General features: G+C 34.3%; 2 protein-coding genes across 2 annotated transcripts; one reads left to right on the forward strand and one right to left on the reverse strand.

Annotated features, from left to right (window-relative positions):
* Positions 1-1,103: 1,103 nt before the first annotated feature.
* Positions 1,104-2,356, reverse strand: LOC122536149. The gene is made up of 3 exons (XM_043668282.1): positions 2,186-2,356; positions 2,018-2,128; positions 1,104-1,500 (listed from the first exon to the last, which is right to left on the reverse strand). Exons 1-3 carry the CDS (start codon positions 2,354-2,356, stop codon positions 1,351-1,353), a joined length of 432 nt encoding a protein of 143 aa, XP_043524217.1. The 3' UTR covers positions 1,104-1,350.
* Positions 2,357-4,778: 2,422 nt separating this feature from the next.
* Positions 4,779-14,303, forward strand: LOC122536148 (cytochrome P450 9e2-like). Its single transcript, XM_043668281.1, has 3 exons — positions 4,779-6,516; positions 13,208-13,210; positions 14,265-14,303. Exon 1 carries the CDS (start codon positions 4,952-4,954, stop codon positions 6,512-6,514), a length of 1,563 nt encoding a protein of 520 aa, XP_043524216.1. The 5' UTR covers positions 4,779-4,951; the 3' UTR covers positions 6,515-6,516; positions 13,208-13,210; positions 14,265-14,303.
* The last annotated feature ends 1,328 nt before the right edge of the window (positions 14,304-15,631 follow it).

The raw sequence follows: 15,631 nt of genomic DNA on the forward strand, positions 1-15,631 counted from the left end.
GTAATTACATATGTAATGAAAATTATAATAACTAAAAAAGTAATAATAATAAAATATTAGTTAATAATAATAAAAATAAAAATAATAATATATTTTGAATATTTTAATATGTAATAATTGCATAAATGTTCGTAAATTTGGAAATAATGGTCAGGAACTCAACGTATTTTGCCACTGTGTGTCGTTGGTGTATCGCATCGTTCGAAGATTCGTTCCACGTAATTAAGGTAGGATGAACGATTTTTAACAATTTTTTTTAGTAAAATTATTGATGATGAATTTAGAAAAATTTGTACGTAAAAGTATTTAGTAAAAAATATTATTTTATATAAAAAATTTAATCTAAATTTCTCGCGTCTGTAGGTTAGGTAGTAACTAATTTCATTCGATTTCCATTATATTTATTTTCATTTATTTTTATTTTACGAGGAATTATTAAAAGTCTTCAAATATCGTCAATAGTATCAGTTAATAATTGATATAATATTAGGTTGTCCCATTTCTTTTGCTATCTGCACAGAACTGCTTTTTCTGGCAATGTTTATATAAACATGAACTCAAATCGTTTAAAGTTTTGATGTCCATCTAGTGGAACTGGAAGAGTATAATTATGAACTTATTTCACAAGATGAAACAATAAATTTAGTGAAAAACTGTTCCCAACTGGACAAATTGAAGGAAAAAATCGCCACAAAACGACCAGAATTAACCAACAGACGTTCTCCAGCACGATAATCCAGGCGCCGTGTTTATTTAACCGTCAGAAACAAATTGTTATCATTTGATTGGAATGATCTATCTCGTCCTCCATACTCTCCGGATATTCCCCTGTGTGATTGGAACTTCTTTCTTTCATTAAAAAATTCACTTCGCGGTAAAATATTTATTACAAAAAACGACATAATGCACCCAGAACGATATTTTGCTAGCAAAACCCAGAAGTTCTGGAAAAATGGCATTATGTGGCTTCCGGAGAGGTAAAGAAAGATAATAGAACAAAATGGATCATGTATAATTCAATAAATAAAATAACTTAGAACAAAAAATTTTAAGCATCTAATGTATTTTTATAAAACGAAAGAAACTTATGGAACACCTAATATATAATATATATATTGATATAATATAGTTAATACAATTTGTAACGGGCTATGATTTCTCTAGAACGAAATCCGAACATGGACTATTACCAGCATCAAGTGGCTGAGCGCCTAGTGTCGAAGTACCAGCGATCACAATGTTAAGCAAAGAGGACTGCGGAAACACTGCTGGGATGGGTGACCCGACCTCCATTGAATAGTAGCAGCAGCTCTACGCATTTTTACGGCATGAAAATTGTGGCCTGCCGTGTCACAGAGTCGTGTACATATTCCATCCGCAGGGTGTTGTATCGTAACAATTCCTCTTTGGTCGATCCTCTACGCTTTCAGTTGCTCTACGTATCCGCTGGCTATCAAAATTACACATGCTTGATAATTTTTTTTCAAGTTGAACGAATTCCTGCAAAATAATAACACGTCAAATGTTAAAACTTACCAAAAATCTAACAGATACAAAGAATGTGGTGGATGTACATTCGAATGAATTGAAAATTTTAGAAAACCATGTGATAAATTATATTGGAAGGATCAATTTCCAATTTACAAAATTTTGAGAATTTTTTTTTCCATATCAAATACTCTTTTTCTGCAAATTCATGTTTGCATCAAGACCTAGCTAATAGTTTGAATTAAGACATTAGGACTAAGAATAAAGATAATGACTTTCCTTTAGCTACTTGTCAAATTGTTGACACGTTTAACAATTTATTAAATTAACAATTTATTAAATGTAAATTCATCTTGAATCCTTGTAGAATAGATTCAAACATCGCAAGTTTGATATGTATTACAGAAAATTTCGTATAGGAAATGATCAATGATCCAAGTACTTAAAATCGTTTTTCTGCTTCATAAATCATCGGTATCTATTCTAATAAACTTGACAATGCAAATAATCATATTAATACAAGTTTTACCTCGGATTTGATGGCAGCAGCACAGGAATATTCGGCGACGAACAGAATACCCAGTAAAGCGAGTACGAATGCTATGGCAGCTTTCACCTTGTTTACAAAAGTCTCAGCAAACTTTTACAGAAGAAGGAACCGTGAATCCTGTCGCCTCTATTAAATCGATGTAGCAACGATTCTTCTTTTGACGAAAAATGTATGAAACATCTGATTGTGTTCAGATTTGAAAATAATTTGACTAGTAAGACCGGTGTAATTAAGAGTAATTTGCCGGTAAATGGCCAGCTTTGTTTCCGTTGATCCTATGATGTTGATCCTATCGTTCGCAATATCCTGCAATATCATCCGAAGCGAGACGACGCGGACGTTCCACACCGCTCAAGAGAGACATCCAAATAATCCGTTCCAACCACAGTTCGCCGTTTCACAGGCCAATTTCCACCATCTCAAAAACTAATGCAACAATGGGATCCTATCATTGTCCCATTCTCGCGTCTTTGTACTATATCGGACCGATGATGGAGCAAAAATGATTACTTGAGGAAAATATAAAAAACGATACAGTACAAGGAATAAAAATACCCCGGATTTCGAACTTGGTAAATTCAGTTTGTACTATGTGAATTTTTACTCATTTTGCGAAATGTTTAAATCTTTAAATAACGTGACGTCACGCCACATGCATGAAAATGACATACGCCGAGCGAGTCGAAGAACCTAAGACTAGAGGTTGAAACATTTACAAAACGATAGATTGTATCAAAAAATGTTTTAGACAAAAATTTGAAAGGTCTCGAAAGGGTTTCATTAATCGATGTAATTGGTATTTTTCAACGTTGGCGTATTGGAAATTAAGATTAAGATCAAGTTCGTTTTATTGAATTCAGCTCAACGTTCTCTGCAAAAAAACATCAAACCATTTGTTCCGAAAAACTAGTTCAGCATGTTGTGACTTGATGTTACAGTCGAGTTTAGCTTCTGGGTATTCCGAAGTATATTTAATTTTATATAAACGGATCGTAAAATAGTCTTGTCTAACCGAAAGTGATAACCGACAAACGATCAGCAATCGTCTTGACTCATGCAGTGCTTTTGAGCCCTGATCTAGTAAACAATAAATGAGTCAAAAAAAGTATGCAATAGAAATACATACTAGACCATGATTCAGAGCGCAAGAATGTTTAATATCTTTGCACTAACAGATATTTCAATTAAAATATTGTAGTGTAATACTCGTTCGAAGTCAAATTTTATGATTTTGCTCTTCAGAGTCGTATAAAACTCAAATTATTTTGTTCACCAGATTCGAACCAATCAGATCATTTTTTTTCTGTCGACTCTAAAAGATAAAGTCTATGTTGATATAAACCAGCAACCGCTGAAAACATGTTGAAGAATGTAGAAATATCACTGCTGATGTTAAATAATGTCAAATATTCTGTAAAAATTAAATTACAAAAGTGATCGTCATTGTCGTGCAGCAGTGAAATAAGCAATTATTTTATACCAATCGCAATAAATAATTAGTCTTATGTTATTACTAATGGTGCTGTTACAGATAAATTCGATACTCTGTAATTATTATTTCGATTTATTTTAATTAAAATATCTTCTTAATTAATGATTTTCCGATATAAACAGTTTAATAATTTTTTTTTTTACAGACGCTAAACCGAGTAATGTTTTAGAAAAACAAACGTTTTTTTAACCTAAAACCTAAACCTAGATACTAAAAACGTCATCTTTGCATGAACATTAAAAAATAATAATTACCAGTTAATTTTCCTTTTGAAACCATTCAGCTTTTGTCTAACAATAAGACACTTTTAGATACAATCAATCATTTCAAAAATATTTCAGCTTCCAGTCTTAGGTGACTCATCTTGTACACAGGTATGTCTTTTGTAGAAACGATATGGTAATTAGAATTAAATGTTTCGCTTTCCCTTTCACTTCATATTCCAAAGATCGCAATCAATTACGTAACGCTATAACTACTCAGCAAAAATCAAATTAAAAAACCTAAGCAAGATATAATTCCATTTCATTTGAAGCGCTAAAGAGATAACCTTCGTTTCGATGAAGTAGTGAAAAATAGATTTTTATATCGCGTCGTATACAGCGTTCTGATAAAATTAATAGAATTTGCTTTCGAAGCGATAGCACTGTTTAACGCATTGCCATTACGTGCAACGATTATGTTTTTCCTGGAATCAGGATGAAATTATCGCGAAATTATGATGTTTACTAGAAAGTATTACGTATTTACGTGCTACGTGCCTTGGAATAAGACAAGATGGATGGCACAACAAAAAATTTACTATGTGAATTTACTATGTAAATGATAATTATTTAGAACTAGCTTGTCGGTTGGCTTCGTCAGTCTGATAAGTTCAAGACGACATGTTTACGAGAAAAAGAAGATGCTGAATAATTTTTTTTTCTTTTTGTATTGACCACACCGTTTGTGTTTTTATACTCGAATGCTTTAAAAATGCATCACAAAAGAGTATTTTGAACGAAAGGAATGGGAAATTTATTAGTATTGAAATAGTATCTCTTCTAGCCAACCAATCTGTATATATATATTGTTCAATTAACGATCGACTAGTTGAAATTTTCCTGCTTCTTCAATGATGCAGAAAAACATCTAAACGCAATTTACGCAAATTCGATCGGCTATCACGAACGATACAACTGGTTATAAAAGCGAAGGTAGTGGGATTGTAATGCGATCCATCCAGCGTAGCCTCTGGCATAAACTGGGAGAGTTGGAAGACATTGAGACGTTCCTGCATATCGAAAACATAGTTCCCCTGTGTAAAACTGGTTTTCATCGAGTGGCGACTCTCGTACAGTTAGTTTGCTTGATTAGCTCTCAGAGTGAGCATCGTCACGTTATTACAGTCACTCGCCGCTGCGCTCCGTGGATACACCACGATGGACTACCTATCGATCGTTTTGTCGCTGGTGACGGTGTTCGTTGCTTTCTATTACTTTACCACGAGGAATCACAATTTGTTCAAGAAGCATGGAATCGTGCACGTTCCACCGACGCCGTTGTTTGGAAACATGGGATCGTTCGCCAGACGACAGATCACCATGCTGGATTTGATTGTCAAGACTTATCAATTGGATCCCAAAGCGAAATACATCGGTTTCTACGAATTTCTCACGCCGATAATAGTATTACGCGATTTGGATCTGATCAAGGCCGTCACTATGAAGAACCTCGAACAATTTTCAGATCACCGTCCGCTGGTGAACAGAAAAGTGGATCCCATGCTAGGAGGAGCGCTATTCATGCTGAACGGTGACCAGTGGAAGGATCACAGGAACATGTTGTCGCCGAGCTTCACCTCCAGCAAGATAAAAACAATGTTCAAACTAATGTCGGAATGCGCGAGCCGATTTGCTGAGCATTTGTCGAATCTGCCAGAGGAGCAACGTGAAACAGAGATGAAGAGTCTGTTGACGAAATACACGAACGACGTGATCGCCAGCTGTGTCTATAACGTGTCCATCGATTCTGTCAAGGAACCGAACAACGTGTTCTACGTGTACGGTAGAATAAGCACAACGATGGCAACGTTCAAGAGGTCCCTGTTGTTCTTGGTACACAGGAACGCTCCGTGGTTAGCAGAGCTACTGCAACTCAAGGTCGTGGATAGTCACATTGCCAAATTTTTCTACGACCAAGTGGCAGAGACAGTGGAGACTAGGCAACGGACCGGTACTCGCAGGTCCGACATTCTGCAGCTCTTCATGGACAGTAACAAAAAAAGAGAGTCGGGGAAAGAGATGACCGTGCAAGATATGGCGAATCACGCGTTCAGCTTCTTCTTCGGCGGTTTCGACACCGTCGCGTCGCAAACCTGCATAGTGGCGCACCTGTTGGCCGAGAATCCGGACGTTCAGGAAAGGGTACAGCAGGAGATCGACGAGACGTTGGAAAATAACAATGGAGAGCTGACTTACGAAGCGATGCACGGGATGAAGTATCTGGACGCGGTGATCAATGAAACTTTACGACTTTATCCGATCGCCTTATTCATAGACAGGTTGTGCGTCAAAGATTTCGAATTACCGCCAGCGCGACCCGGCGACAAACCGTTTACCGTCAAGGCGGGGATGAACATCTGGGTTCCCGTGATTGCGATCCACCAAGACTCGAAGTACTACGAGAATCCTTTGAAATTTGATCCGGGTAGATTTTACGAAAACAACAAGACTATCACCAATTCGGGTGTGTACATGCCGTTCGGTCTTGGGCCGAGGATGTGCATCGGCAATCGATTCGCGCTAACGGAGATAAAAGTGCTGCTCTGTCACGTTCTTGCCAAGTGCAGCATCAAGCTCGCACCAAGAACGATCACCCCGTTGCAGTTCGAGAAAGGCGTGTTTAACGTCACCGGGAAAAACGGATTCTGGTTGGCCATCGAGCCGAGGAAAAGTTCTTATTGTTTCTCCACCGTTTCCGCCAGCGCTGTTTCTTGCAGTTGAACGTGGAAATATTACCTATATTATGCATGTTGGTGTTAGATGTTTGATCACATGTACGACTTCAACATGGCCAAATAAAGATTTTGTTGCAATTCTATCTTTCCTATCGTCAAATCACCGTTGTAACGCGCTTGATAAAAATGCGTTCATTGGCGTGGAGCAGTTTCCGTATCTTGCAATTCATTGAAAATGGGAAATTGTCGATACGATACGAGCGGATATTTTAATGGATCGGCCGTTTCATTGGAGCTCTGTAAAATTCGACTCTCTACTTATTGTTAGTAGAAAAAATAATGAGAAATCGGGTTTGTTTTTTATGGACGATTATTGCTTTTATTCCGCGTGAAACATTTCGAATTGCTGCGTCATTATATAGATAAACTATCCGGTATCTCTAAATAACGAAAACAGCCTCTGTTACAATTATCGTAATACACAGCATGTATCGTGGCTGCTTTGGCTAAATTTATTCTGTCGCATGTTATTTAAATTAAAATTCGAAAAGATTTAATTCGATTTAGCTCCGTGTATATATTTTGCCCATACAACTTTGTATCGCTGTTTGCGATATTAGCAAAGGAACGTTGTTAGTCGTAACATTTTTTTTTACAAACCGTTTGTTAAATATTTAGCCATTTAGCAAAGTTATCTAACAGAGTTACGGGAAATATTTTCAGTTTAAACAGAAACATTCTCATTTCCATCCGTGCGAATAATCTTACGAGATAATAATGAAGAAAAGATGGATAGCTAGGTAATTTTTTTTAATTATATATATAAAATTTAATTATATATATATATATATATATATATATATATATATATATATATTAACATCTGTATTAAGATAAATATATCTTGTTACTTAGGTTAATCATGATCTACCGTGTACGTATCGTACAATAAAATATAAAATTTCAAAAAAAAAATCATTAGGAATATGATTTCTAGAAGAAAATGATTGAGATATAATTTTTTTTGAGATAATGACTTATTTGCTGAATGTCTCGTTTATCTAGAGATTAAGTTATAATTTGTAGTATAAGCGGTGGTTAGCACTGCGATAATGATATTATACACACATACATATATAAATATGTAGATTAATAAAGAGTATTTTGCGATTCAACGGATGAATTCTATGATCGTTAACTCTCGCATGACGGACCGTACTGACCGGTGGCCGGGTCTCGCGTGACTCAAGTTACTGACTACATATATCCGTACATGTTCCAGTGGAACGACCTATGTATATTACACCTATATATTGTAGCGGCCTAGAGTCCCTCGAGTACGAGTTTCGAACACCGACTTGTACAAAGCAAGTGGCTGTGCGCCTAGCGTCGAAGTCTAACGATATTCGATGTGTTAAGCAAACAGAGTGCGGAACACCGCTAGGATGGGTGACCGTCCAGCCTAGCGAGTAGTTAGAAAAAACAAGCGTCTGGGGTTAAGGGGTTGCTGCCATCAGCCCCACTGATGAGTCTAGGCAGCGACTCTGAGACGAAACGCATAACCTTTTCCTCACCTTTACCCATCACCTAGATCCAATCCTTTCATCTCCTTCCTTCATCCTCGCACCAATTGTAAATAGTGTACATATGTAAATAGCCATAGCTTACCTACCAAAGCCCTTCAATATGTTTCGTTAATAGCTGGTTCAATTTTATTTTTATTTGTTTTTTGTATTTTTATTATGATTGTTATAACAATAGGATAGTAGGAAATAAAAACACCTTTTGCTACTTTTATTACCTATAAGTAATATTATATATTATTACCTATAAATAATATTTATTTTCGTTGTATCTAATACGTTAGATTGCATTTATGTTTGCTACAAACAAAATTGTGACAATTGCTATATTCAGCGCTATATTTGTTGTCATTGCTTATGCAAATAAAACATCTCGATCGTTTTAAGTTTGGAAGTTTTAAGTTTTAAAAAATGGAAAACACTAAAAAAAAGACTAAAAAATACAAAAAATGAAAAATATTACAAAACTAAAAAATACTACTAATGAAAAATACTGAAAACAATGCACTGAAATATACTTCCGACCGCTTTGACTGCTTCTTCAGAATTGATTCGTACGTGCGTTCGTCACCAATTTGACTTCTTATTGGAAACGTAATATGATCCCATTTTATCGCCAAATTGTAGCCGTACAGGCTAATTTTGTTTCACACACAACGTTCACGTTTAATTATCTTTGAAGAAGAAAGAAACGGAATCAATTACGATTAAACTGCGTTAAATTTACGAAAAAAGCGGCAATACAATAGTACAGTACCTGAATTATTCTGATAGCATTCAATTGCTTATATTAAAAAAAAAAAGAAAAATACAATATGAAGCAATGTACAAGGCATATCAGCTCTTTGTTATTTTCGTTTTTATCGTGACGCACGATTTATTTATCACCATTGATGTAACAGTTAATCCGTAACGCTGTATCAGTGTTCGTAAATAGAATGATCGTTTCAAAGTAAGATTCAAAACAATTTCGAATCAATGAGCCACGTCAAATAGACGTAACGTACAATTTCAGATTTTTAATCGTTTCGTGATATTGTATACTCTCAATCGTACACACACACACACACACACACACACACACGCACGCACGCACGCACGCACGCACGCACGCACTCACACACATAATTGTCTTAACTCTACAAGGAAAATAAATTGCAAATTCAAGTTCACGATTCCGAGAAAGCTAAATGTCAAATGAATGAGCATATTGTTATGATTGTTTGGACCATGACCAAAGGAAAAGAAGAAGAAGAAGAAGAAGAAGAAGAATGAAAAAACAGGTGTGGTCGCCACTCGTTCATTAAGGCAACATTTACAAGGGCATATCGCATCTTTGCCACTGGTCACGTAGTAGAATATATTATACGTAATGCGGATATGGTCTTACGTGCTAGACATGCAGACGATGCTCATGGATGATAAGACATCCAACGTGGATAATTGAGATGGACGCGTAACTAACACGTGTCCATTATGTGACCAGAGATATGTATATGCCACGACTTGATGCTTTCTTTTTCATTTTTTCTCCAATTTCTATTGTTATATTGAAGATGAAACGCGAACAGATCGTCGAGATCGAAAGATTACTTTCTTTCTCTTTTTTTTTCATTCGTTCATTTGAAAGACTGGTTCCTCTCCGATGATTTTTGAGTATTAATATTATAAACAAGTTTTTCATGACGTGTGTCGATCCAAGCTTTCGAAATGATTCACAAAACCTGCATGCCTGTATTAGAGTTATCCGTTTATGACACGTTTTTGCATAACACATACATCGTGTATAAAGAAAAGGCAAGAGGTAGATTGCATCATATCCGAGCGCCGAACACACACGTACTAACGTATGCATTACTACGAACGCACGATTGTAGGCAAAATTCACTATAGTGGCGTCAATAAAAATTTTTTTTAGGAATTTTTTGCAAACTGGTACAAGAAAAGTTTGGAAGGATGCATGCGGACAAATCAGTGCCCAAGAAACACAATAAATTAGAAAAATCATCAGAAAAGATTGGAAAGTATCTTACAGATAAATAAAATTCTTGTTAATATTCAGAAATAACGATCGTTTTTACATACTGTGAATACATATCTCCTCTTTGTATCAGCAAAGATATTTCATTGTTAAAAAGCAGTATGCGAATGTTATCGTTGTTTGTTTCAAAATTTTTAAAGTTTATATTGTTATCTTCTTTTGGGAACGATAACGCTTAGATACGTTGATTAAATGGAGATTATGATCATATAATTATTTTTCTAATTTAGCCCAAAATCAGTATATTTATTTCGAATAGTCATTTTATTTAATTATAATAAATCTACATCTATACATATTTATACATATACATATTTCTCGTAACAAAGAATATATTAAAACTTCGTAAAAATGTATAAAAAGAAGAAATCCATGGAAGATTATTATCTTATTTTAATACGAAAATAATATTTTTCTGTTAGCCACAAAATTCACGGCTATGTCCCGCAGATTCTGCGAGATCGACAAAATTTTTCGATAATATCGTTTAAAGTCGTGAGAATTAAAAATATTCCTGGCGGAACAAACAGAGGTCAGTAAAAAAAAGAAAGAAAAAAGATAAATCCCATTTTGTTCCTGAAAACATGAATGCGCGAATAATCGTTCGAAACTTGTACATTTAGAATAAATTGAAGAAATTGAATAAATGTCCGAAATATTTCCAGCAGGAGACGACCCTTGCGCGTTATTTGTATATTTTACGAGTTAGAAATATAAGGATTTTATACAGGGATTTTAAACAGGAAACGAAACATTTCCAGATCCGTTATTCCGCAGTTGTAGCAGGTATTCATCACATATCGGCAACGAGTTGCTCATATTCCAGAAAGCATCATCAAGAGACTGGATAATTGTAGAAAACGATCACCGACTACGCTCAATCTGTTGATAAAGAGAACGTTTAGTAACGGTAGCAGATGCTGTCGCGTCAATGTGCTTGCGATGATTGAAGACGCGATTCGATGGCGGTCGTGTTAGTGCACCACGTCACGTTCGTGCTGCTGCGGATGAACGTACGATAAAACAGTCCACTCGACGAACTAGAGTAATGATCGTGCAGCGGCATTTTTTACGGGAGAAAACATGTTATAGATAACAAGTCCCACTTGACAACCGTCTAATTACGTCACTTTCGCTATCTCTTGCCATTTAATAAATAGATAACGCTGTCGTCGAACACGTGTACACACATACTTTTTCGCGTACGTATTCGGGAAATGTTCTCTGGTTGCAGACATGCGAAGATATAATCGAAACGGTTGTGACAAAAAAATTACATATTATTCTCTATTGCGTGATATTTTCTGCTTTATTTCAAACTTTCTTGGTTTCTCTCTTCCAATGAACTATCATGTAACGTGATACATGTGAAATCTTATAGATTTCATGAATACGAAATAACGCGAAAATTCACCGCGAAATAATTAAACGACGGACATATCCTCGAAAGACATATAACAATCATAATAAATAAATGCAAATTTAGTAATAGGACATTGTTTAAGAAGCTCACAAAAACATTTTTTTAATAGATTTCTATGATTTTCTTTTCTACGATAGAATTTTTTCTACGTGCTATTGCGAATGAAAAATATTACGGTACAATGTTGAAAAAAGATTAATGTTTCTTGAAATGCTTCAAATTTTATACAGGATGCGGCTTTTAAATGAAAATATATCTGTTCTATTTTTGTTTTTATAAAGAAAATGTTCGAGATAAAGTTGCACTACTTTTTTTTTTATTTTGATTATTTAAATTAACTACTTGTGCGGGTTATTAATGACTTTTGCACTATTCTAAGACGCATAATCTTTAAAAATAGAAGTGATATTTTTTCAAAGTTATTTTTATAACATTTAAAAGTGAAAGTGGTGGAAATCTAATATCTAACATATTTGTCGATGTTTTTATGAAGCATAAAAAAAATTACAATTGAATCATTTGAATTTCATTCCAATCATTTCATCTAGAGAAATTTCTTCCGGAACGAAACTTTTATTAAGGAAATTGAATTTCACGTTAAAACAATCACGAATATCTATTGCAGTCAAGTGAACACAATAATCTGGCATTCACTGTACTGGGTTTGAATGAACCGCAACTCTTTTGAATACAATTTCATAATTATTCCTTATATTGCTGTAAAACTTTTTCCGCTATTCCATTAAACTTTGATCATTAGGATTAGACGACGAAATATTAAATGTATTTTTTAATTCTCTAATCTAATTTCAAAAACTACCCGAAGTTAAAACTTTATATTTGAGATCCTAGCCGCTTCTCTATAGTCTTTTTAAATGTCACGCGATCTGTCTCTGGAATCTTTCGAAATTACAGCCCAATTAGCTGAATCCCAATGCAAAATAAGGATATTATTCCAATTGAACCGCTTTCCTTCTCTGAGATGTTTGCTGAATTCGAGAATCTAATTGTTTGGAAGATAATTTTACGACACCTAACATATGAAAGACAACAAAAAACAGAAAATGCTATAAAAATTAGATAAGGATTACATCGTGGCAGTGTTCCCAGCCAAATATATCAGAAAAATCTTGACCAAAAAAGGTTGGAAAGTATCTTAGTGATAAATAAAAAGCCGATCAAGGAAAGAAACTTCTTGTCATAAATATTCAGGAAGAACGATCGTATGTACATACAGTGCATATACATATCTCTTCTCTATGTGGAGCACAGATATCTCAACATTAAAAAGCAGTAGGCGGATGTTATCGTTGTCTGTTTCAAAATTTTTGAAATTCGAAGCAAATACAAGACATTGTTATCCTTTTCGGGGAACGATAACGATTAGATACAATGGTTAAATTGAGATTACGATCGTGATTATTTTTTTGAATTTAGCCCGAAGTAAGTATATTTATTTCGAATAGTCTTCTTCTTGTTTTTTTGCTTTCCGTTGCATCGAGCGACAGTGGTTTTAGATATGTGGGTAGTAGTTTGTGTTTTTGAAGTATTTTAAAACTCTTTGCTCATTTTGCGACGTTAGGTTTATGTTTGAATTAATTCCGTGTCTCTATCTTTGGACTTCTGTGGTATGGCATTCGTGCAGAATGTAGGTGACTGTTAACGGGTGGTTATTGCACTGGCTGTAGGTAGATGGTGTAGTTTTTCTAATTTTGTGTTTGTGTGCCAGCTTGGTATGACTAGTTCTTAGGGGTGTGATGTTTATTATATTATTATTCATTCTGTTCTGTTGCTAATGTTTGGTATTTGTTGGTGAAAGTCTCGGATACTTTTGTGTAGTTGAGTGTTTTTAGTTATCATCCATGTGTTGTTCCATTCATTTTTTAGTACTCTTTTGCAATGGATTATTTGGTCTTCAGAGGGGATTTTGTTGAGTTTGTTAATAGGTGGAAGAACTGTGGTTTCTTTCACTGCCGGCCTTTTCGTTTCCTTCTATCCCTTGATGAGCTGGAATCTAAATGACGGTAGCTTTGGTGTTAGGTTGATCGTGGTATAGTTCTTGTATGGTTATTACTAGGTTTGTTGGTTTTCCTAGTCGTACGTTTTCATTAGTAATTTTGTAACGCTCATGAAGTCGATGTAGATGATGACCTGGGCTTTGTTGTTTGAATGTGCATACTGTAAGGCTTCAAGAATGGCATAAGTTTCGACTGTGAAGATGAATGAAAAGAGGAGGTTTTGTATTTTTTTGACTTTTTCTGTAATGATAGCATATCTGGCTCCAGAGTACGTTTTTGACCAGTGAGTGTAAATTTTGCTGTGGTGGACGTAACTGTTGTTTAATTCTAGGAATCAGGGCCTGTATTCAGTTGGATTGAAGGTTATTTTGGGGAGTTCGGCAAGACTGGTGTTTGTTGGGAATACTTCTATTGTCCATGGAGGGATTTGTGGTGGCTTACGTTCGATGGTGGGGTGTATTTTAAATGTGGTGGTTTGGAGGATTTTGGTAAATCTGAAGGGGAATCTTCATTAGTACAAGATAGTTTTTTCACGCGGTAGCTTCTTGATGTAAAAATATCTTACTCTGATTTATACAGTGGTCTTTGACCGTACCTGACGACTCATAGAGTAACAAATTCTTCAAAAGTATTTAAAGAAACATAGATTACAGATTTCCTATTCAAAGCATAATTACTGAAGTGCATTCTAAGAGGATTTTGTTATGTCTCATACTGTTCTATTCGTCAAGAAATGAAAATATAAAAAACATAATATTTAAAATCAGAATTTTTAGTAAAATTTAAAATCAGAATTTTTAGTAAACCGTTATTTTTAATTATTTTTAATAAAATTTCTTATTTCTTAAAATATATTTAATAGAAAACGTTATAAATTAATAGAAAAACTATGTCATATTCACACATAGCATGTCTTTCTTTCATCTTAGTTATCCTATTACTTCACAACACAGCCGTACCGTACTGATAATGAATGAAGTAATAGAATTAACAGGGTGGACTACGTGAAGGTGTGAAAGAATGTCTTATCTAGTAGTACATTAAATGTTTACTAAAATTGGCATTTTTATCGGCATCAAAATAGTATATCATCACAATCAAGCTGTTTACAACAAATTTTAGAAAAAATTAATGAACATTGAATGTAATCTAAATTGTGTTAGAATACATTTAATATATATATATACACTATATAATATTTTTTACAATATATTGCAAAATCATTGCTCTCTCTCTCTCTCTCTCTCTCTATATATATATATATATATATAGATTTCAAGACATCAAGATAATTTTGAAGCATTTTTACTACTACTTTCTAAAGCAAAATAACTTCTTGTCACAAAACCGGAGAATTATAATTATTAAAAATCAAATTTAAATAAATTGTTTCTAATTGATTTAAATAAACATAAATAGTCAAAGTAATAAATCTTTCGATCATTTCTTATAAAAAAAGATTCATCAATAGAAACTCGTTCAGGTGCTAAGCTTTGGTTACAGGTTGCCTGATCAGAAACAACTGCCCTAATTTTCAAATTTGTTTTATGTAGTGCATTTAATACTTGATCTAGAATTATTGATAATTCATATTTTTTTATACTAGATTTTACAACAAAAAAAGCAACAGTGGTTGTTTCCAATTTGTAAACAACCCGAGTAGCACAAGAACTTGTGTACCTATGGCGAACTTTTCACCCAAAAGATCCTAAATTTTTTCGAAATTTCAAATAATTTGACTCTTGGGATGAAAATCCAGACATTTCTTGGTTGCCATTTCATCAAATATTAAAAAATAATTTCGATCAATATCTTTCATATGTCAGAATTTTAATTTTAACTCGTTAAATAAATTTTGGCAAATACCAAATGTCAATTTTCCCGAACTGTGTGACGATCGTGCTTGGATAAGGAAGATTAAAATTCAAAACGTCACGCATTTTATTATATACAAAGAAGTGTAATACATTATCACACTAATTCTTGTTCTTTTTTCTTAAAAACTTCGCGATCTCTGGATTTAAATAACAATATTGGAACAAGCTCAAAGATCAGTTTTTAATCGATTAATTACACTTTGCCCTTTGTGCCCTTTTTG

The sequence above is a fragment of the Frieseomelitta varia genome, unplaced genomic scaffold (genome assembly GCF_011392965.1).
Source record: "Frieseomelitta varia isolate USP_RPSP 00005682 unplaced genomic scaffold, Fvar_1.2 scaffold_804, whole genome shotgun sequence".
NCBI classification, from domain to species: Eukaryota; Metazoa; Arthropoda; class Insecta; order Hymenoptera; family Apidae; genus Frieseomelitta; species Frieseomelitta varia.